Genomic DNA, 22,271 nt, shown 5'->3' on the forward strand with positions numbered 1-22,271 from the left:
TCCTGCTGACATGCTTATTTCTGGGCTCTGACTATAAGAACAGTGAAGTGGAAAAATGAGAAAAGCCGGGAACAAGGCCATCAGAATACACAAATACGTTTTCTTGCTCCTTCAAGCTTCCTTTTATCCTGTGGAATGCAAGCTAAGATATGTTTCATTTTCAGTTACCCTTACCATGGAAGTCCTTTTTTAAGGGATGGTATGTCAGCGGTCCCCACCCGTTGGGGCACCAGGGACCGGTTTTGTGGAAGACAGTGTTTCCATGGGGTTGGGGGGGATGGTTCAGGCGGTAATGGGAGCGATGGGGAGCGGCAGATGAAACTTTGCTCCCTCACCCGCCACTCACCTCCTGCTGAGCGGCCTGGTTCCTAACAGGCCACGGACCCCTGGCATATGTTATCACAGTTGCACATGGTTTAATGAGATTAGAGTATTGAGTCAGGAGAGAACGTGAGAAAAGTAGGAATGATTCACTTACCTACTTTTGGAATTATTTTCTTATACATACATGTTCATGACTATTTAAGATTTCTTCCTAACAACCTAAAATCAATAATTCCATTCTTTATTTCCTTTAGGGTGTAACATTTAGGGTTGAAAATAATGATCTGGTAATTGCCCGAATCCTTCATGGAGGGATGATAGATCGACAGGGTCTGCTTCATGTGGGAGATATCATTAAAGAAGTCAATGGCCATGAGGTTGGAAACAATCCAAAGGAATTACAAGAATTACTGAAAAATATTAGTGGAAGTGTCACCCTGAAAATTTTACCAAGCTATAGAGATACCATTATTCCTCAACAGGTTAGTAATAAAGTTCTTGGTAATATTAAGAATGCTTTTATTTCTTTAATCACACTGTTGGGTAGAGCCACCAGTTGCTACTTTTTTGCTAAAGAGAAGAGAAGAGAAAAAACTACCTGGTTTAATTGTTCTAAAGTGCCTTATTTTGTCATGGGTGAATTTTTGGATTTTTAAACAATATCATCTTACTATTCAAAAGAAATTAGGAAAGAAATCTCTTTGTGAACACCATGAACCCTAGCATTTCAGTAACCTACAGCTAGGTATGAGAAAAACCATAAAGCCTTTTAGTCATTAATCTAGCAAATGTTTTTGACACCTGTTATGTTCCAGGCTGTGTGAGAAAATAAGCATGTAGTCCTGATCACCTCCAGCTTAGTGTTCCTCTGATGGGCTAAATAGAGAATGAGGCCAGAGAGAGAGGATGGGTCCAAAATGAAAAGAATCTTGAACACCTGATTTGTACGCATTTGGTCTACATTTTGTAACTAATTTTTAGTTAAAATAGATTATTAAGCAGAGGAATGTTTTAATGACAGTGATCATCTAATCTCATTATGTTGAGTGAATTTCAGAAAGGAGAGAGATGAGATCGTGTAGTCAGAAAGCAGATTTTTGAAGGTGTTGGGGTAATTTGTGAAAGGCAACTCTAATGGAAGGCTGTGACGACTGCTTTGGTTCAGATACCTGTACCACCGCTTACTAGATTATTCTCTCTGTGCTTTTGTTTTCTCATCTATATAGTTGGGATATTTCTTTCCTTAAAAGATTGTTGTAAGGATCAAATGAGTTAATTCACATTAAGCTCTCACAGCAGCACCTGGCATATCCTGAGTGCTCAGCAAGTAGTTGCTGCTATTGTTATGATGGTGGCGATGAGGTGGTGTTGTTGTGATTGTAAAGAAGTGGTAAAGAAGGAAAAAGTAATAAAGTAATGGTAAAGGAACAGTTGACAATTATGGTAAGCATGTTGGAACTGAGGAGAGAGAGGGTTGTTGAATCTAGATACTGAAGACATAGGAAATATCTATCAATGTTTTAGATGCCTTTAATTATTCAGGTTTATTCCATAAATTTATTGTTTCATGTGTGAATAAAATTATAGGTCTTTTACATAAGATACTGCCAGTATATTTTATTTTAATATTGATAATATAATTTAAAAGACTAGTGTTTATATTTACATACAATTCTTTGAAACAGTGTGTGTTGAATACCTGCTTTATATTCTTTGGAGGATAAGAATAGTCAGTCATGGGGCTTCCCTGGTGGCGCAGTGGTTGAGAGTCCGCCTGCCGATGAGGGGACACGGGTTCGTGCCCCGGTCCGGGAAGATCCCACATGTCACGGAGCGGCTGGGCCCGTGAGCCATGGCTGCTGAGCCTGCGCGTCTGGAGCCTGTGCTCCGCAACGGGAGAGGCCACAACAGTGAGAGGCCCGCGTACCGCAAAAAAAAAAAAGAATAGTCAGTCATGAATTTTAGTATGTAAATTGGATTTCTGAAAATACAGAGGCTTATAGTGAACTTTGGTTCAAATGAAGGGTAGAGACCTTGTCTTCAAGGAAAAGAATCATGAAAGAACTGGTGTTAGAAATTAGACATTTTAGGGGCTTCCCTGGTGGCGCAGTGGTTGAGAGTCCGCCTGCCGATGCAGGGGACCATGGGTTCGTGCCCCGGTCCGGGAAGATCCCACATGCCACGGAGCGGCTGGGCCCGTGAGCCATGGCCGCTGAGCCTGCACGTCCAGAGCCTGTACTCTGCAATGGGAGAGGCCACAACAGTGAGAGACCCACGTACCTCAAAAAAAAAAAAGAGACATTTTAAATAACTAGTACCTCTCAGACTACTTTTTTCCTCAGTTGACACCTGAGTAGATTGGAAAAGTAGAACTTAAGATTTATGTATTTATTTTTAAATTATATGTTAGTTGTGATAGTTAGATTTTCTTTTTCCCCTGTGGTTCACACTTCAGAATTCCTACCAGCTCACCATGGCTATGATGGACTTTTATGGGAAAAAGTAATTTTTGTGATATTAGTAGCTAGGGCTTCGGCCCAAATTCCTTTGTAGATTCTGCACCTGGTGATGGTCTGAATGATGTGAAATGCAAGGGCATTTAGCCCTATCTTAGGCATACATTTTTGTCCATCCTGTGCCTTCGCAAACTCTGCTTTTTATTTAGCCTTCAGAACTGGGAGAGGGCATTGAAATGGGGAAGGAGAGGCCTTCCATCCAAGCCTGAGGCAGTCTCAGACCTATCTTACCATAAAAAAGAAGACTCTAACATGAAGCCTTCCAACAGGAGAGAGAAAACACAGCCAAACTGGGACATTTTTAAAGTGAGAGGGGGAATGATTACATTATGCTGGAATACGACTGTCCTGGGCACATTGTGGTCCTCTTACTAAGAGACACTAATGGGAATCAAGGGCTTCAGCCTTTCCAACTCTGCCCCTCTTTCACTCACTGGAAGCTCCACCATGTAGTCCTGTTGGTCCTGTCTTAACTCTTTCTCTTATTGCCGTGAGAGCAGATGGAAGCCAGGAAGTCTCCTTACCAGGGTGCTGTTTTTCAAAGCATGGTCAGTGGATCATCTTTATCAGTAACATTTGAGGTGCTTACTAAAAATCCAAAATCTTTCATGAGACCTAAGAATCTATATTTTTAATTTGAAGATCAGGATGGGTTAGAAGTTGCAGCTAGTTCTCAAGTTCAACTTACATATATGTTGGGTTTCCAAAGGCTCTTTAAAATTCCATTTCTTTATTTAAGGCCAAATTGATGGGAATTTTCTCTTTGAGGCCATTATGACCCAGGTGCCAAAAATGTTATGAAAAGAAATTCGTTTTATTTCACTCAAGGATATACATATAAGAATTCTCAGTAATATATTAGCAAATGAAATTTAACAATATATAAAAAAGATACTACAACATGTCCAAGTTGGATTTATCCCATGTATGCTAGGATGGTTTCATGTTAGAAAATCCATATATGTAACCAAACACATTAACAGATTAAAGGAGAAAAATATCAGTAGAGAATTTAATAAAATTCAGTACTTATGATTTTTTTTTGAAAAAGATTAGTAAATTAGGAACAGGAAAGAACCTCCTTAATCTTATTTTTTTTTTAATTAAAAAACCTAAAACATTCTCAATAGTTGACTGTTAGAAGCATTTCTCTTTAAAATCAGGAACTGGAGTCTAAGCTGGACTGCCTGAGACTACTTGAGTGCCAACCCCAGGCCCCTGTGAAGCCCAGTTTCCACCCTAAGATGAGAAAAACCCACCATATACCAAGAGAAACTTGCCAAACTTCAGGCATAATTGTGAGGATAAAAAGGAACCACCCTCAGATGATATATAGAGTAACAGATGATATTACAAATATCTGTTACCACAGATGATAAAAAATCTTCAGTTCTCCTTAAAGAAACTAGGAATAAACAGTATCTCTGACTTTTAAAGAGGTAAATATATTTACAAACCCAGGGAGTGATGATCCACCTTAACAGTCCTAACGCTCAGAGGTCTCTGGCAGCAAACACTTTCACCATTACCAGCCATGCTGAGACAAAGCCCTTGACAGAAAGGTCACCCCAATCTTAGACCAGCTTGGTGTCAACAGGCTTTCAAGATCCTGGCATAAGCTGGATGGAAAAGCTCCACTTGCTATTGGGGAGGAGGGTGATCTTGTTCAGAATTTTGATGAGGCTTCCAACAGTGAAGCAAAGGGAATTGACCACTTCTTTAAAAAAAAAAAACGAAACTTCAAGAATTTTGACTCCTAAAAAATTTTGTTTAGGATATAGTGAAATATCGAAACCTGTAACATTTTAAATTCTGAGGCTCTTGGACACTGCTGCTTTTTAAATTGTTGTTTATACAGTTATTTATTTGCAGTTAATTAAGCCAAAGAAGCCAGAACATAAAGTTTTAAAACAAGGATTAATAAAGTCATTGCATCATTAAAAAAATTCAGAACTAGAGAAGGATGTTCATTAGCGCCACTTATGTTCAATATTTTATGGAAAGTTCCATAAGCGCATGAAGACAAAAATAAATTAATTATGGAAGCAAAAGACTAGGAAAGGAGAAAATAAAATATTATTTTCAAATAGTAAGATTTTTTATTTGAAACCCCCCAAAGTATAAATTATTAGAAATCATTTAGCAAGATACTTGAAAATAAGATTAATATATAAAAGTCAGTTGCATTTCTATATGCCATAAGTAAACATCTAGAAATTACCTAGGACATTTATAATAGAGTCAGAGAATGTCACATTTATGTCTAGGAATAAATCTGACAAAAATATTCAAGACCTCCATGCACAAAAAATTAGTAAGATCTAAGTAAACAGATATATCATGTTCATGGACAGGAAGACAATATTATGAAGATATCAGTTTTCCTTAAATTGACTTGTAGATTCAGTTAAATTTCAGTGAAAATTTCAATAAGTTTTTTCACAGTATTTGATAAGATGCATAGCCAAGACACTTTTGAGGCAGAAAAGCAGGAAGAGGGGCTTATTATTAATGTGTAGGAATTAAGATATGTGGTATTATTGGCTTAGGACTAGACAGAATGAACAGTGGGAGAGAGAGTTCAGAAAGAGACCTACACACATACATTTCTTTGATATCTGACAGAGACGATATGTCTTTCAGTGAGAAAGACTATTCAATGAATGAAATTGGTTATTCACAGGGATAATATATGAACTCTACATACACAAATCAAGTAAAAGGGGATACATCATCAGTAAACATACGAAGAGATATTAAAAGTCACAATGTGAGATACCATTTTATAACATTCAGTTGGCAAAAAATGTAGCTGTGAATATAAAGTATTCTACATTGCTGGTGGCAGTGCAAATTGTATAACCACGTTGGGAGGAAAAAGGTTTAGCATTATTAGGGTTGAATGTTTACATATACTAAGACACATAATTTCTTAGAGCAATATGTACAGCTAGAAACATGTTAACAAGCATGTCAGTTCCCCAAAAGAGTACATGCACAGAGCATGATACTATTTTAAGTTTTAAATAACTAGATATATATACTTTTACAGATTACATATAGGTTTAATAAAACTATACAAAAAGGAAAGCAAGGAGTTTGTGGACACAAAATTCGGGATGAGGGTTACTTTCATTGTTGGGGAAGCGAGGGTGGTGGGATGTAATGGAATGTGGGCAGGAGGACCATGTAGGTTTCTAGCCTCTGCTTTGAGTGGCAAGTTCATGGCTTTTATTATATTGTTAAAACTAACAAAATAAAAGCAGGCCTTGCATGAACTAATGACTCAAGTGTAATGTAAATTAAGAATTATTAGTAGTATGATTTCAGAGCAGCCAGGTTAATAAATTAAAAATATATATATATATTTTTAACTAACAGAAGCTTAAATTTGTGGCCCACGTATGGTTATTTACCCCTGAAAGTTTTTTAAACCAAATATATAATCTAGTTTCCTTGCTGATCTCAAAATATATTGTTTGTGTGTGTGCATTTGAATAGGCTGAGTTCATACACTTTGAAAATCTTTAGAAAAATAACATTCTCCCTTAATTATCTGTTATTATTGTAGAGAACTTCTTAGCAACTCTGATCACTGTATTCACTACCTTGTCACTTACTCTCATGTGTAAACTCAGGTGGACCTGAAACTATGGTTTGAGACTGAGAGTGTGTACGCAGCACTTGTGCCATGTTCAGCCAGCACATTCCCAAACGAATTACCAGCCTCCTTCAGATTTATGACAAAGGTCATGATTGGAGATGTTTCTCCAGCCTTTTATCCATTTGATAATTTTTCTTCTTCTGCTAATTATTATCCTTTGCATAGGCACAGCATACCCCTGTGCAATATTTTATTTTGTCAGTACTTTGACTATTTTTAGCTTTACTTTTTAAAGGTATCTTTGAGGTAAAGTTTGTATAAATAGCATATACTTAAAGCATACAGTTAATAAATGTGGACATATCTATTATGTACCCATGAAACCCTCAACACAGTCGTGACAGTGACCGTATCTATCACCCCCAGAAGTTTTCTTGGGTCCGCTGTAATCCTTCCCACCTGCTCCTTACCCCCAGCCCAACCTTCATGCCAGGCAAGTACTGCTCTGCTTTCTGTCACTATAAATTAGCTTACATTTTCTATATTTTTATATAAATGGATTCATACAACATGAATCCTTTGATTTTGCTTTTTTAAAAATCTGACTTCTTTCACTCAGCATAATTATTTGGGGATTTATCCATGTTTTTATGTGTATCAGTAGTTGATTCCTTTTTATTAACAACTAGTATTCCATTGCATGGCTGTACCACAGTTTGATTACCCATTGACTGGCTAATGAACATTTTTGTTGTTTCCAGTTTGGGGCTACTATAAATAAAGATGCTATGGACATTTACATGTAAGTCCCTCAGGTAAATACCTAAGAGTTGAAGTACTGGGTCATTTGGTAGGTATATGTTGAACTTGTAAAGAAATGGCCATACTGTTTTCAAAAGTGGTTGTACTAATTACATTCCCACCAGCACTATAGGAAAGTTGCATTTACTGTACATCTTCACCAGCATTTGGTATGGTCAGTCTTTATAATTTTAGCCATTCTAATAGGTGTGTCATGGTGTCTCATCCTGATTTTAATTTGCATTTCCCTAATGACTGCTATTATTGAGCATCTTTTCATGTGCTTATTTGCCATGCTTATGACTACTTTGGTGATGTCTTCAAATCTTTCATCCATTTTTTATTGAGTTGTTTTTCCCTTATTATTTAGCTTAGAGAGTTCTTTATGTCTTGATACAAGTACTTTATCGAAATTATGACTTACAAAGATTTTATCCAAGTGAGAAGGGGCTTGTCTTCATTCTCTTAACACTGTAATACAAAGAGCAGACATTCTTAATTTTGATGAAGTCTGATTTGTCCATTTTCTTTTTATGAATCATGCTTTTGTTCTGTGTGAAAAAATCTTTGTACAACACATGGTTATAAAGATTTTTTCCTATGTTTTCTTCTAAAAGTTTTATAATTGTATACTCTACATCTGGCTCTGTGATCCATTTACACTGCGTTTTTATATTGGGTATAAGATATGGATCAAAGTGTTGGTTTGGGGTTTTTGTTTTGCATGTAGGTATCCAATTTTTCCAGTTTATTTTCAGTTGTTAAAAAGACTCTTTCATTAGATTTGGAAATTTTTTGATTGTTATTACTTGGAATATTTTTTTTGTTCCTCTGTTACTCCTGTCCTTTGGTGACACCAGTTATACATGTTAGGCTCCTTGAAGTTGTCCCATAGCTCACTGATACTCTTTTCATTTATTCAGTCTTGTTTTCTCCCACTTTTGCATGTCAGACAGTTTCTATATCTTTGTCTTCAAATTTATTATTATTTTTTTCTAAAATTTCTAATCTGCTGTTTATCATATCCAGTGTACTTTTCATCTTAGATATTTTTGTTTTCATCTCTAGAAATTTGAATGGAACCTTTTTATATCTGCCGTGTTTCTACCTAACATGCCGAATCCTTCCTCCAGCTTCTTGAACATACGACTACAATATGTAAAGTTAAAAATAACTATTTTAATGTCCTTGCCTACTAAATCAGTCCCATTTGTCATTTCCGGGTCACTCTTAATTGGTTCATTTTTCTCCATATTTTAGGTTGTATTTTCCTGCTTATTTGCATGTCTGGTTATTTTTGATTGGCTGCCAGATATGAATTTTATCTTGCTGAGTGCTGGATATTTTTGTATTCTTAGAAATATTCTCAGGTTTTGTTCTAGGATAGTTACATTATGTGGGAGCAGTTAGATCCTTTCAGATTGTGCTTTTTAAGCTTTGTTAGGTGCAACCAGAGTAGGATTAAGTCTAGGGCAAAACCCTCCCAAATACTGAATGCTTCATGAATTATGAGGTTTTTCCACTCACACTGGTGATAACAGAAACTATTTCTGACCCTGCATGACCTCCTGATATTGTTCCCCATAATGCTGATTCTTTACTTGATGGTACTCATGACATGCACTGATCAGTATTCAGCTGAACGCTGGCGGGAGTCCTCTAGTTCTTGAGCCCTTTCTCTGTGTAACCCTTTCCTCACTGTCACTCTGTTCTGTGCACTGTAACCCCCTTGATCTCCCTGTCTCTCAGCTCATCTCATCAACTTGGAGACCAGCAGGCTCTACCTAGAGTCCCCCTTTCTGGGTTACAACCTGGAAACTTTTTCTGTGCAGTTAATTGGGGCAATTGTATAGTTCATCTTGTTTATTTCCAGTTTTTAGGGATCACTGTCTTCGGTGTGTGATGTCTTGACAAACATTTCATATGTTTTGTCCAGTATTTTAGTTGTTTCAGTTTAGAGGGTGGGTCCTTGTTACTTCTCTTAGTCAGAAGTGGGAGTCATTTTATCTCTACTTTCATTACCATAAGCATTTAATTTTTGAATAGGTGAATCATTCCCATGGTTCTAGAAGTCAAGAAATAGGAATATGTATTCAGCTGAAATCTCCCTCCTAATCTACTACCAGTCTAGTCCTCACTCCCTATTGTTAAACAGTTAAGATTGCTTCCAATCTTTTGTGATTAGGACATATTCAGTCGTTAATAGTCTTCTACGTAAGTCATCTTGCATATTATCTGAGTAACACTGCTGTTGAACACATTCCCAGAGGTGGATTACTAGGTCAGAGGTTTTTTGCATTTATAATTTTGATAGCTTTGCTGAATTGTCCTCCCAAGGGATTAAACCAGTTCTTCCACCAACCTGTTAGGACTGTGGGCCAATAGGCATTTTCCTATCTACAGAATGTTATCAAATATTTGGATTCCTGCTAATGTGACAGGAAGGAAATGTTATTATAATATAGTTTTAATTTGTATTTCTACTCTGAGTGAGGTTAACATCTCCTCCTGTGTTTAAAAGCTATTTGTACTTTCTTTTTTCTCTTCCTTCTACTTTAGATTGTTGGTTATTCAGTTCTGTTAGAGATAAGAAGAATATGAGATTGAAATATATTAACCAGTTGTATTTAGTAACTTCTTAATAACCAATGAACAGTTAACATCCATAGCCTATTAATGAAACACTTTAAAATATACTTTAAAAAATACAATTATACTAAATCTAGTCAAAACTCTGTGATTTAAAGGTCATTACAAAATGTTTAGATCAAAGGTTGAGTTCATTGATTTTTCAGACAAATTTTCAAAATTCAGAGCAAAGCTAGTTTAATCTGAGTTTTTGAGCTTGAGAGTAATGTTCCAAAACTAATTTGGTTAATGAAAAAATAGAATCGCTTCTTCCAGAAATCTTTTACATTGGAGAGATGTGGTTTGTTTGACAAATAATGACATTTCCAGAACAATTTGATGAGAGTAAGGAAATGAATATTTGAAACTTGGACTAACTCAGAAAGTCTGAGCCTTTTGTTATAAAATATATTCTGTCCCACAGATAAGAATAATAAACATATTCATGGTTAGATGACAGAATCCTCTTACTATTAATTCAGTGCAGCTTTCTTGAGAAGTAAGGAGTATCCAGGTATTTTTACAACTTTGCATATCCATCCTTCTTCTCTGCCTCATCTCAAACACCTCTAACTTTTGCTTGTATCATTTTCAGGTGTTATAGCCTATGGACAATTAATTAGGGAAGTAGTTGCTTTACCAAATGAGCGAAGTAAAAATGGGCCAGTAGTTTGTATTTTGTTAATTTATTATCAGTTTAAAGTCTGGCTTTATTTATGCAATGAAAAATGTATTTTTAGAGTTGCATCAATATGGAGAGGCATCCATCACACATCCGTCAGGTATGATGTCATTCCAGGACATTCTCTGGTACTCTGTTTTTCTGTCTTATCAGCCAGCTAAATTTACCTTAATTACACTTAATCATTTTGGGTATTTTCCATTGCCAAAACATTGAGCTGCATGCCATTGTCAAGTTAGCCAGTTGTCACATTTTAGCAATCTTAATACTGTTTGTATGCTTGCCTTTGAGATATTTCTAAAATTGTATATCAGGAAAAAAATGATTGGCTTACTGATTTTTTTAAGCATTACTATTTAGCCTTTCAAAAGTTACTGAAAATATTCTGAATGCTTTGTATCAAAATCATCTAATTGTAAGTAACTAAAATTTTGTCATGTTCCCAAATTTAGTTATTTTTAAATTATTTTAATGTGCATCCATCACATTACATTTTAGTACACTAATAATGTAATATATCTGCGTGTGTTATTTGAATATCTTGTTTGGTTATATTTATAGAAGTATGATAAATAGAAAAATAACATTGTTATTTGACTATGTGCTTTCCTGCTTGCTAGTTTACCTGCTGATTAATACTAAGTCAGTTCTTTAGCAGATAAAATGTGCATTTCTATAAATAAGCCTGAAAAAAGTCTGTATTAAGAAAGTAATTGCTCTGAACTTGCCATCAAATACTGAAAATGCTTAACTTAATTAGAATTCAAATTAAAATTAATAAATAAATATTTTGGATATTGGAGATCATAACTAATAGTGGTAATTGACATACTTTTATTAATAAAACAGATTTAAAGGAAATTTGTGTGGTTAAATGAATTTAAATTGGGAAATAGTTTCAAGGCTTTTTCAGTATTTGTCTTACAATTAATTTAATGCTGATCGTTTACATCAAAGCAAGATGATTCCAGAAAAGTATTTTCCACACTAATTTTGGCTAGTGTGAATCTGTGTGATTAAAAATATATGTTATTACCAAGGATGAAAGTGGGTTGTATTTTGTTTTTTGTTTTTTAAGTTTAATAAATATATTTCAGGTCTGATTTCAATATGAACTTTTAGTATTTAATTTTTGCTTCAGGAAACTTTTAAGAAGTCAGTCCTATTATATCTGAAATACATGCCTTAAATCAGCTGCATATATTAATTCAGAATGTTAATTAGAAGGTAGCATTTACTTGCATAAAAATTACGCAGTGTTGGTTGGAAAATCACATGAAAAGATTGGGAGAAAGAGTAAGAATGGTGGAAGAAAACAATTGTCAATTTACAATTAGAAGTTAAAAATAGAAACAAAAACTTAATGTAGTACTAACGTTTATTTCTTATTTTCTTCTCTGATACCAAATTATTAGTGTTCTAATAATTTTATACTTATTTAAGGAAAAAAAGTTCCTTAGTTGAAGTACTAAATACATTGTCAGTTACAATTAAATCACAGTGTTTTGAAAAAGATTTCAGAAATCCCGTGACAAATCATACATCTCTAGTATTTTTAATTGTGCTGTGTTTTAGGTATTTGTGAAATGTCATTTTGATTATAATCCATACAATGATAACCTGATACCCTGCAAAGAAGCAGGATTGAAGTTTTCAAAAGGAGAAATTCTTCAGATTGTAAACAGAGAAGACCCAAACTGGTGGCAGGTTAGTATGCTTCTCAAAATTTCTTCAACTGCCTTTTTATTTTTAATCTTAGATCTGGCCAATATCTGAATATTCAGGAAGAAGGTATTAGCATTTGTTCCAATGATTTTTCCTGCATGAACAGCTCCTGCTTCATGGCTGCTAATTTTGTGGACAGAAGACCAAATTGAGAGGGAATTTGTGAGTAGCTGTTAATAAATGCAGAATTAACTAGCCTGTGGTGCTCTTCCTTTGGTTTAGAAACTAGACCAGTCAGTTCTTCCACATGTGATTGCAGTAAAATATAGTATTGGGTAGGAACAACTCACGTGGGGGTCATCCCTTTTTAGTGTTTGTTCCTCTTAACTAGGAGTCTTTTACTGTAGGTAGTCTTCCTCTTGTCTCCTCTATGTATACATTCATGACAAATAAAACGTAATTTCTTAAGGTCTTAAATCCATTTGCCCACCTCTTCGCAGTAATTGAGAAATGAAGGCTTGCTTTATCATCTGTGTTGTTTGGTCTTGGATTGAAATCTGTGTGTATGGAAAGGGATGTGTGTTATCACTGTCTTTCCACCCTCCATCTTCCAGAAGATGTGTGCGATGGTCTTCCTTTTCCTTTCCACTAATACCATTTTCAGAAAACTCTAGCATAAGTAATAAGTCCGGTTTTGTACTTGTTTACATTGACTAGCAACCACAGTATTCAGAACTGTAGAAACAAAGTCTGAAATCTCTTAAACTGTAAAAGCAAAAGAGAGTCTCATTAAGGAACAAAGTGTGAAAGAAAAGGACCTGGTACCTAGCACTAAGTTCTGAATTAAATGGAGACATTAGTAACTCACATTACCTCTAATAAGTTATATTGACTTCTAAGGGGGAATGAATTACAAGAATAAGAACAGTCTTGCTAATATGTCCTTAAATTTAAATTAAGACATTATGATGTATAAGGGCACAGTGTGGTGAGAGAACTAAGAAATGAGTAATTTAAATGGAATCCATGATTTCAAGAGGTTTCCACTGAATTTCTTAGAACTCATCTAAAAAAACCTGCTTTCTGTGACAGTGTCCTTTTTTAAACTTTCCCAGTTTTCTCTTTTTTCCCTTCTCTGTGAATGCCATCTCTTAGTTTTCTCTTCTAACCCTGTCACCATTATCTATCTCAATCTCTTCCTGAATGTTTGTCATCTATTACTCTAATTGTATTTTTCAGGATTTTAATTGCTAAAAATGATACTGGATTTTTCTGTGCTAGCTGTAAGGATAAAATCACTAATGTGGGATAAACTGTTAGTAGCCAGTTCTCCAGCCGCTATTTTGTAATAGCACTTCTTTGGGTTTCATTTTAAGTTAGTTTGTTGACAGTAGGTGACGTTTTACCTATTTTAAACTTACTCCCCCTCAGGATATTCAGATTCCTGGTAGCATGAACTAAACTCTCCACTCTTTTCTCCCAATGCTGTCTCTCTTTTTTGTTTTTTTTCCCATTGATTTGGCCTCAGGAAATACCAACGTAGTAGGATTATTGGATAACAAACACCTAAGTAGGTGCCAACACATAACAGCATTTATTCCTTTCCATTCTCACTAGTTTAGTATTATAAATAAAAAGTTTTAGTAATTTAAAGAGCCTGTATACCTTTGTATTTTGGTCTAAAAATTCACTACCAAGTGGCACACTGGTTAGGTACCCATTGATTCCTCAGTACTAAAGTGTTTCAATATCCTGACAAGGCCATGGATTTAAATATCAAGGTCAGTTTCTTAAGATCAAATGTGATTTTTTTTTAACTATTGCTTGTCCTACTTATTAGAATGTGGTCTCAAATTTTGATCGCTGAGATATACAATTCATTAATTTGATTCTAGGCTAGCCACGTAAAAGAGGGAGGAAGCGCTGGTCTCATTCCAAGCCAGTTCCTGGAAGAGAAGAGAAAGGCATTTGTTAGAAGAGACTGGGACAATTCAGGTGATGAACTCGATACAATAAGTAACAAGTAGTCCTTTGTGGCCACCTTTCTTTGCCTCTTTCATCTGAATTAGCTGATGAATTTATTTAAAATATATCTAGAATTAATCCCTCTCATCTGCTTTAGTGTACTGCTCTCAAAAGTAAACTTTTTGTTCCCTTTCTGCCACCTGCTGGTATTGTATCAGAATTCAGTGGCTCAACTCACCCCTGCCTGCTTCTGCTTTGTAGGATGCAACACTGGGAAGATAATTCTCCCACCCTTATAGAACACCACAGGGCAATGTATATAGTCTGACATACTGTTTAAGTTATATTTGCCTTGTCATCCTTCAGGACCTTTTTGTGGAACCATAAGTAGCAAAAAAAAGAAAAAGATGATGTATCTCACAACCAGAAATGCAGGTATGTTTTAAATACATTTTTGAGAAATCCAAGTGAAGTATGAAATAGCTTTATATCATTACTCAATGTGGCATACACTCTAAATGTATAATTTTAAATGAATTAATTCAGATTGGTACCCAGCTGCAAGGGACTGCCATGTGAACACTTGGTACAATAATATACAGGCATTATTTAAATCCTGATATATATACTTGCACTATCACTAGTGTGCTTTATTTTATACTCATAGTTTATAATAAAATGAATTGGTTAGGATTTATGCTTGTATCAGTGAAGGAACACTGTGACAATTGAAACTATTTGTTCAAGAACTTTGATAGAAACTTGTGTCATTTCTACAGAACAGAATGCCTTTATAAAGATAATGAAAGAGTTATGATTAAGGGCAACCATATTCTGCCATAACATTGTCCATGATACCTTTGGAAAAATAATACTGGACCAAACAAATCTTAGCCTGATCTAGTAGGATTCTTTCTTAAATCTTTTAGACTTAAATAAAGATAAATATGACACCTACCACAGTTATTCTTTTCAGTTATAAAGGCTGATAGGAGTGAAATGCAGCTCTTAGAATTAGAAGGCTCTGGAGGCTTACTCAAAAGAATTGATAATTTTAAAGTGCTTTCTTGACTTCAGAGCTACCTCTATATTGGTAATAAACTAAATAGCACATTAGAAAGGAAATAATCTAATAATGTACTATAATAATAATATTATAATAAGGGGAAATTAGACTCTCCCTTAATCTATTGTGGAGAAATTGTGCAAAGAAAGTGTTGCTGTTAAGATAATAACCTAAGGAAGAAGTGTTATTACTATAGATTGAGAGTTATAGCCATAATAATAGGTAATATAATATTTCAAATCCTCTGGCTTTATTGTTCATTAAATATATATTCTTAAAGCTTTCTTGCAAAATGGAAAATTTCTAATTTTCCCATTGATCATAATTTTGGAATGTGTTTCTACTGAAAATAGTTAAGATCCAACATTTTATTTTATACATAAATTTAGAATCTTAATATTTAAATGTTAGTATGTTGTCTATACGCATTTTATTAATCAAACTCATATTTGCAGAGTTCACCACACAGTATTTATTCATTTATATCATTGGAAGGGGATACTCATTCTATGAAACTTATTTAAGCAGCCACTCTAAGTGTACTGCTATCCTCCATATTTGATACTCACTTTTTAGTAGAATAGATTACATAAACTAATTTGCAATTTGATTATATTAAGTAATTATTTCTACTGATGAATTAATAAGAAACAGGTTTTAAGGGATAGATTATCTGATAAGGATAAAGTAAGGGTATTTTTCTAGTTTTGTTAGACAATTTTTTAAGGCAAATGAATAGAAGCAGGTGTTTAAATTAGGGTACAAAATAATTTATTGTACTTTACCAAATTTATTTTTAAAAATCTGTACTAAGTCAGTACAATTAAAGTGATACTTAACTATCAAGACAACTAAGCCATTAAGCCATTACTGAACAGAATAGCAGAGGTTTTTCATCCATATAAAAGATAACTGAGGGACTTCCCGTGTGGCGCAGTGGTTACGAATCCGCCTGCCAATGCAGGGGACACGGGTTCCAGCCTTGGTCCAGGAAGGTCCCACACGCTGCGAAACAACTAAGCCCGTGTGCCACAACTACTGAGCCTGTGCTCTAGAGCCCACGAGTCACAACTACTGAGCCCACGTGCCACAACTACTGAAACCCGCACACCTAGAGACCATGCTCTGCAACAAAAGACACTACAGTGAGAAACCCGTGCACCGCAACAAAGAGTAGTCCCCGCTCACCTCAACTAGAGAAAGCCTGCACGCAGCAACGAAGACTAAACGCAGCCAAAAATTAATTAATTTTAAAATAATAATTAAAAAATAAAAGATAACTGAATATGATGTTTTCCCATTTCCTTACTTTTAGAATTTGATCGTCATGAAATCCAGATATACGAGGAGGTAGCCAAAATGCCTCCCTTCCAGAGAAAGACATTAGTATTGATAGGAGCTCAAGGTGTGGGACGAAGAAGCTTGAAAAACAGGTTCATAGTGTTGAATCCCACTAGATTTGGAACCACAGTGCCATGTAAGTTTTCCGTTTCCTTTACTATTTAATTGGAAAGAAGGAGTGGGGGTGGGGCAGATTATTATTATTTTATTCCCAAGTAATTTCTAATTATGCCAATGAAAATGAACAAGCAGATGATACTGAAAAACTTGGCGACTCTACAGCTGTCTTGAAATAGCATTGTGGGCCCTGTCAGCTGGCTGCCTGATGGCAGTCGCTTCTCCAAACTCTTCAATCCAGAAGTGTTTGTTAAATGCAAGTATTAAGAGTTGTGGCAAAATCAGCATTAACCTTGCATTTTCTTGTACAGTTGATGTTGTATCTGAAAAGTTGTATTTTCACCCATTTTCATCCATCAGGGGAAACTTGCTGGATCCTCTGACACTCGTGATCTGGCTTGTCGCTTTCAGTCCTGTAAGGTCCTAAACCTGATTTTTGATAGCACATCAAGAGAGATTCCTCTTCCAGAGCAGGCACCATTAATGAAGGTCACATTTATTTATATACAAAATACAATAATACTGATGGGAAATATAACCATTAAATGAACCAGACACTCATTTTATGATCTTTGTGTTCTTTCTCTATTTGCACATTTACAAGGAAAGTTAAATAATGTCAGAAGCATGCTTGATGAGAATGGAGTTAGAGCAAGGAGTTAAATACAAAGGTATATTAGTCCTTATAATAAGGCAGTGATAGCATTCATTTTGGAGATATATGAGCCTTTACTTGTGGGAACTTACATGCGCTCTCCCCTGAACACAAGCCAATGTTGCCTTTATAAGTCCCCTTTCTGTGCTGCCATTGCTGACCAAGCCCCCTTTTGATTAACACAGAATTTCTGTAGGTGTTTTAATGCCTTTAAGCTTTCCATGTCAAATCTTAGCCTAACATCACTCCATCTCTTTTGGATGAGTTTTAGAGTTTCTCTGCTTTCATCCAGTATGCTTTGACATTTAGTTCTCAGTGAGTAATCTTATTGCTAACATGTTTAGGGGTGTATTGGGGCAATAACGCTGTCATTGTCCTCATGTGCTGTTTGTAATCCCTTCAGGGTAAGACTTTGAGTTCCATTGTAGGCACTGTAAATCACTAAATCAGACAAATCATAGTTAAGTAGTTAAAATAAAAATCTCACTGTGATCAAAGTATTTTAAGTATTTTAAAGTATTTTATTTTTCATTTTTATCAAATTAATACATGTAGCATATTTTAATCAAGTAGTTCTTACAAATATGTAATGAAAAATAACTCGATTTTCCTCTACCCCACCTCTGGCCTACTTACCAGAAACAGTCACTTTTCAATCTTTCTGCTATTTACTTTGTTAGTCTTCCATATTTCTTAATAATGTCTTCATTCTGCTATTTCTTGTTCTGTCCATTGTAGGCCTTACCTCCTGACTTCCTGAGTATCCTCCCAGCATAAAGATAGCTCTAGTTTCAGTTAATTCAGTTTCACTTTCTTGAACAGCCTCTTCCTCTCCCCCAACCCAGCAATTTCTAGAGTTCGTTTTTTTCTTCCCCTCTTTATCTTGTCTTATGTGTTCATGCGTATAGTTTTGTATTAAACCAAAGGACCTCTTATTTAGTAAGTCATGCTTTTTTTCTTCGAGACCTCTGTCCCACAACCCTCCAGCTAGCTTCAGTGAGGGCTACACACTCTCCACTCTGGCTGCCGCACGTTCACATAGGGATGTTTCCCTTTGTTGCTGTCCTGGGTTGAAGCTATTGTTCCTGGGTCCCATTCTTTTTCTTTCTTGGTTTGTTGCCTTGTTTTGCTACGGCACATGCCTTGTAACTTGACAAAAAAATGCTGTATGGGATGTAATTTCTGCATCTTTGTATTTGAAGTTGTATATTTTTTTGTCTTCTATTTGCTTGATTATCTGAGAATAGAAAGTCTAGATTGTAAAACCCAAAAGATGTTACTCTTTAACCCAGTTTTGTTAAGAAGTCTAATGTCATTCTAATTTTTGTCCTCTCATACATGACCCGATTTTTCCTTCAGTCTTTTTATTTCGTTGGTTTTCATTATTTTATAATTTAATAATGATGTGCCTTTGTGCACATCTGTTTTTATTTATTGTGCTGATGATTAGTGAGCTCTTCAGACTAGAGATGCATGTCATTCAATTCTGGGGAATTACTATTTCTTGGATGATTTCTCCGTTTTCTCTATTCACTTTTTCTAGAATTTCTATTAGCTGGATGTTGAACATCCTGGATTCATCTCCTCAGTCTCTTACTTTTTAAAATCATGTTGTCCAACCCTTTCTCTTTTTATTCTACTCTTTAAAAGATTACCTTGAGTTCTTTACCTTCTATCTCATCAATGTTTTATCATAAGTAGTCATATTTTTCATTTTAGGATTACTTTCTGTTTCCTGTTTTTTCCCACAGCATCATCTGTTTGTTGGAGCTATCTCTTCTGTATCTCTAAGAATATTAAGCAGTGAGTGTAATTTTTTATTTTCTATAGGATAATAAAAAGGTTCTGGAGATGAATAATGGTGATGGTTGCACAACAGTGTTACTGTACTTAATGCCACTGAATTGTGCACTTAATATTGGTTAAAATGATAAATTTTATGTTATGTATATTTTATCATGATTAAAAAACACAAAAAATTAATTGTGTTAGCTTCTTAATATTCCAGCATATAAGTACACCATGCTTTACTGTTATCACCCACTTACATGGTTTGGGTGGCTTTTTTGTTATAAATAAAGAGATGATAAAATGTGTATACATAAATCTCAGATGTTAAATTATTAGACCAAAGGGTATATAGAGAGATTTATAAATGTAGAAGTATTAAATATATTTATTTCAACTTCTTGATTTCTTCATGCCAAATTACTTTCCAGAAGATGTACTATTTTACCTTTCAAGACTTATTTTTAGTAAAGATTCAAGTCTGAATTTTTATATATAAAGATTTATGTATATCCATACATTGTCAAGTATCACTTCTTCATATAATGTAGGTGTGTTTTACTTTTCTTTAAATCATTCATGTTTATATAGTGTTTGTTTGTTTTAAGCCTCAGAATCAACACACACACAAAAAAATACTGATGAAATGTGACAAGTTTGCCTAATTTTTGATACACAGTCTTGTGCTACACATTGTCTGGTGGGCTGGTTGGGGAAGTCTCATAGGGAAGGAAGTAAATGCTGGTGTTGGATTAAATTGACTTAGTTTTCTCTTTATATTGTGAAATGGTCCTAAAATAAAATATAAAAAATTATTAATCCAGGTGGACAAGCTACCTTATGAATCATGTTTTCCCTTTAATACATCTTGGGATAGTTAACAAATAAAATGTTACTTTGTTGATTATTTCCTATTTGAAGAGCTACTAAAGATTAGAATTTTGCCTGCCAATCACAGAACTTAAATTCTGAGCAATCGCATTACTTAGTTGCTTAGCATATAAGCCTAAGGAATCAGCTGTAGTCAATCCACCCTGTTCTGATTTCTCTGTTCTAGAAATGGAAAGGAGCTTAATTATGGGCCAATGTAGATTTCTTTTTTGAGTCTTCACTAGAGAATGGTATTGTCGTTAAAATTCACTTGTAAACTAAAAATATTTCACCAAGAAATTAAGATTCCCTCCACATGCTGGAGGTAGTGTTGGGGGGGGCAGTGTGTGTGCCTGTACATATTTATTTCAAGCAGCACATTCCCATATACGGTTTCACTGTAGTGCCTCCCCAAAAGTCATACTCTTCTAAAATTATCTTTACGGATATTAAGCCAAGTCCTAGTATGTATGTATTTGGGGAGTTTAAAATTGCCTTAGGAGTTTTATCATACCACCTTTGGTGAATAATCCCAGAAACCTTAGAGATCACACATTTTTGAATATGAAAAGCCATCATAGCATCTTGAAGCTCTTTAAGTGACTTTATAAATCTCTCCACCGTGGTCTGGAATGAGCCAGAAAACAGCAGGGGGAAAAGGGAATCCTCTTGTACATAATAATCTTATTTATGAATTAGACCCTTATTATTGAGCTTGAACTTAAAGTTTTCTTCTTATAAAAGTTTCCTTGATGTGTTGTGCTTATTTCAAATAGTCAAAATTCTGTCAGTTTTTCATCTGATTACTTTGTAACTTTAATTGCGTGTGGTTAATGATTTTGTCAGATATTCTGCATGTATAAGTACTTGATTAATAGAAGTAGAATACTGTTTTATATCTGATCTAGGCAAACTCAGATTAAGGCTAAACTTGAAAATAACACACACACATACACAAATTACTTTTCTTCCTAGGGAGTGCTAGCAAGTTGGCAGAGAATACCTAACTCTGCACCTTTGCAACAGTTTGAAAAGTGATAATCGTCCATTCCTACCACGGCCGAGTTGCAAAGGCGTTGTATGTCTCTAAAATACCTGACAAAAGGATGTTTTAAGTTTTTGACTTGGTCTCTTCTCTCTCATTCTCTCAGAATACTGCAGGTCAGAGTAGAGAAAGTTACTAGACCATAATAACATCCAGGTGGCTAGATCCACCAAGGTGCAACACAAAACAATTAGCATTTGGGAATTTTAATTAGAAGGAAGCTAGAAGAAAAGTTCGGTGCTGGGGCAAGATAAAGGATAGATAATTTATGGGTAAAACTACACTTCAGAAAATTGATAATACCAACTAAGAATAGAATTTTGCTCATCTGTTGGACACTCAATTAGGAAATGTTCAAAGGAGTGTGAAGAAAGGCTGTAATTGATATTCCTTAAGGAGAAGGGGAGTGCTGGTCAGCTGGAAAAGATGTTCACTTGCAATATACCTCACACTTACTAGCTCTCACCATAGTTAAGAATTTAACTTTAGGGCTCAGCTTCTAGGTAAATAAATCTATTTTGAGTTTCAAACTGACTTTATAAAGCACATTTTTTGGATATAAATTGTATATTGGAGACTACCTCTTAAAACATTCCTAATCAGGGGTCAGCAAACATTTTTATTCAAGGGCCACGTATAGTAAATATTTTAGGCTTTGCAGGCCATCTAGTCTGTGTCACAACTATTCCACCATGGTAAAACGAATGAAACCATAGGTGATAAAATGAATGAACATGGCTGTGGTCCATAAAACTTTATTTACAAAAATAGGAAGCAGGCCAGATTTGGTCATAGGCCATAGTTTGCCAACCCCTGCACTAAATGGAAAAGACAGGCTGCCCTGTGCCTTTTAGTTTGTTTTTAATACCCTGCACTGTCTCTGTACAAATTCTCAATGCTATTTTATTTAGTTACTTCACGGAAACCAAGGGAAGATGAAAAAGATGGCCAGGCATATAAATTTGTGTCACGATCTGAGATGGAAGCAGATATTAAAGCTGGAAAATATTTGGAACATGGGGAATATGAAGGAAATCTCTATGGAACCAAGATTGACTCTATTCTTGAAGTTGTCCAAACTGGACGAACTTGCATCTTGGATGTCAACCCACAAGTAAGCTGCATAATTCCAAAGCTATTTTTTAAGTTTTATTTCCTGTGGAGTTTTTGTTTCTTTTTCAGATTATGAGGATGGCTCTTTCCC

At 35.1% G+C, this 22,271-nt stretch overlaps 1 protein-coding gene across 2 annotated transcripts in view; it reads left to right on the top strand.

The window, feature by feature from the left end:
- PALS2 (protein associated with LIN7 2, MAGUK p55 family member) overlaps positions 1-22,271 on the top strand; it is a 104,107-nt gene that overhangs the window by 73,984 nt on the left and 7,852 nt on the right. For both annotated transcript variants that reach the window (XM_007466062.1, XM_007466063.1), the window contains exons 5-10: positions 579-806; positions 12,131-12,262; positions 14,116-14,215; positions 14,552-14,620; positions 16,567-16,728; positions 21,979-22,181. In XM_007466062.1, the coding sequence (XP_007466124.1) occupies positions 579-806; positions 12,131-12,262; positions 14,116-14,215; positions 14,552-14,620; positions 16,567-16,728; positions 21,979-22,181 (894 nt within the window). The remainder of the gene's footprint in view (positions 1-578; positions 807-12,130; positions 12,263-14,115; positions 14,216-14,551; positions 14,621-16,566; positions 16,729-21,978; positions 22,182-22,271) is intronic.

The sequence above is a fragment of the Lipotes vexillifer genome, unplaced genomic scaffold, assembly GCF_000442215.2.
Source record: "Lipotes vexillifer unplaced genomic scaffold, Lipotes_vexillifer_v1.1 scaffold150, whole genome shotgun sequence".
In the NCBI taxonomy this organism is placed as follows: domain Eukaryota; kingdom Metazoa; phylum Chordata; class Mammalia; order Artiodactyla; family Lipotidae; genus Lipotes; species Lipotes vexillifer.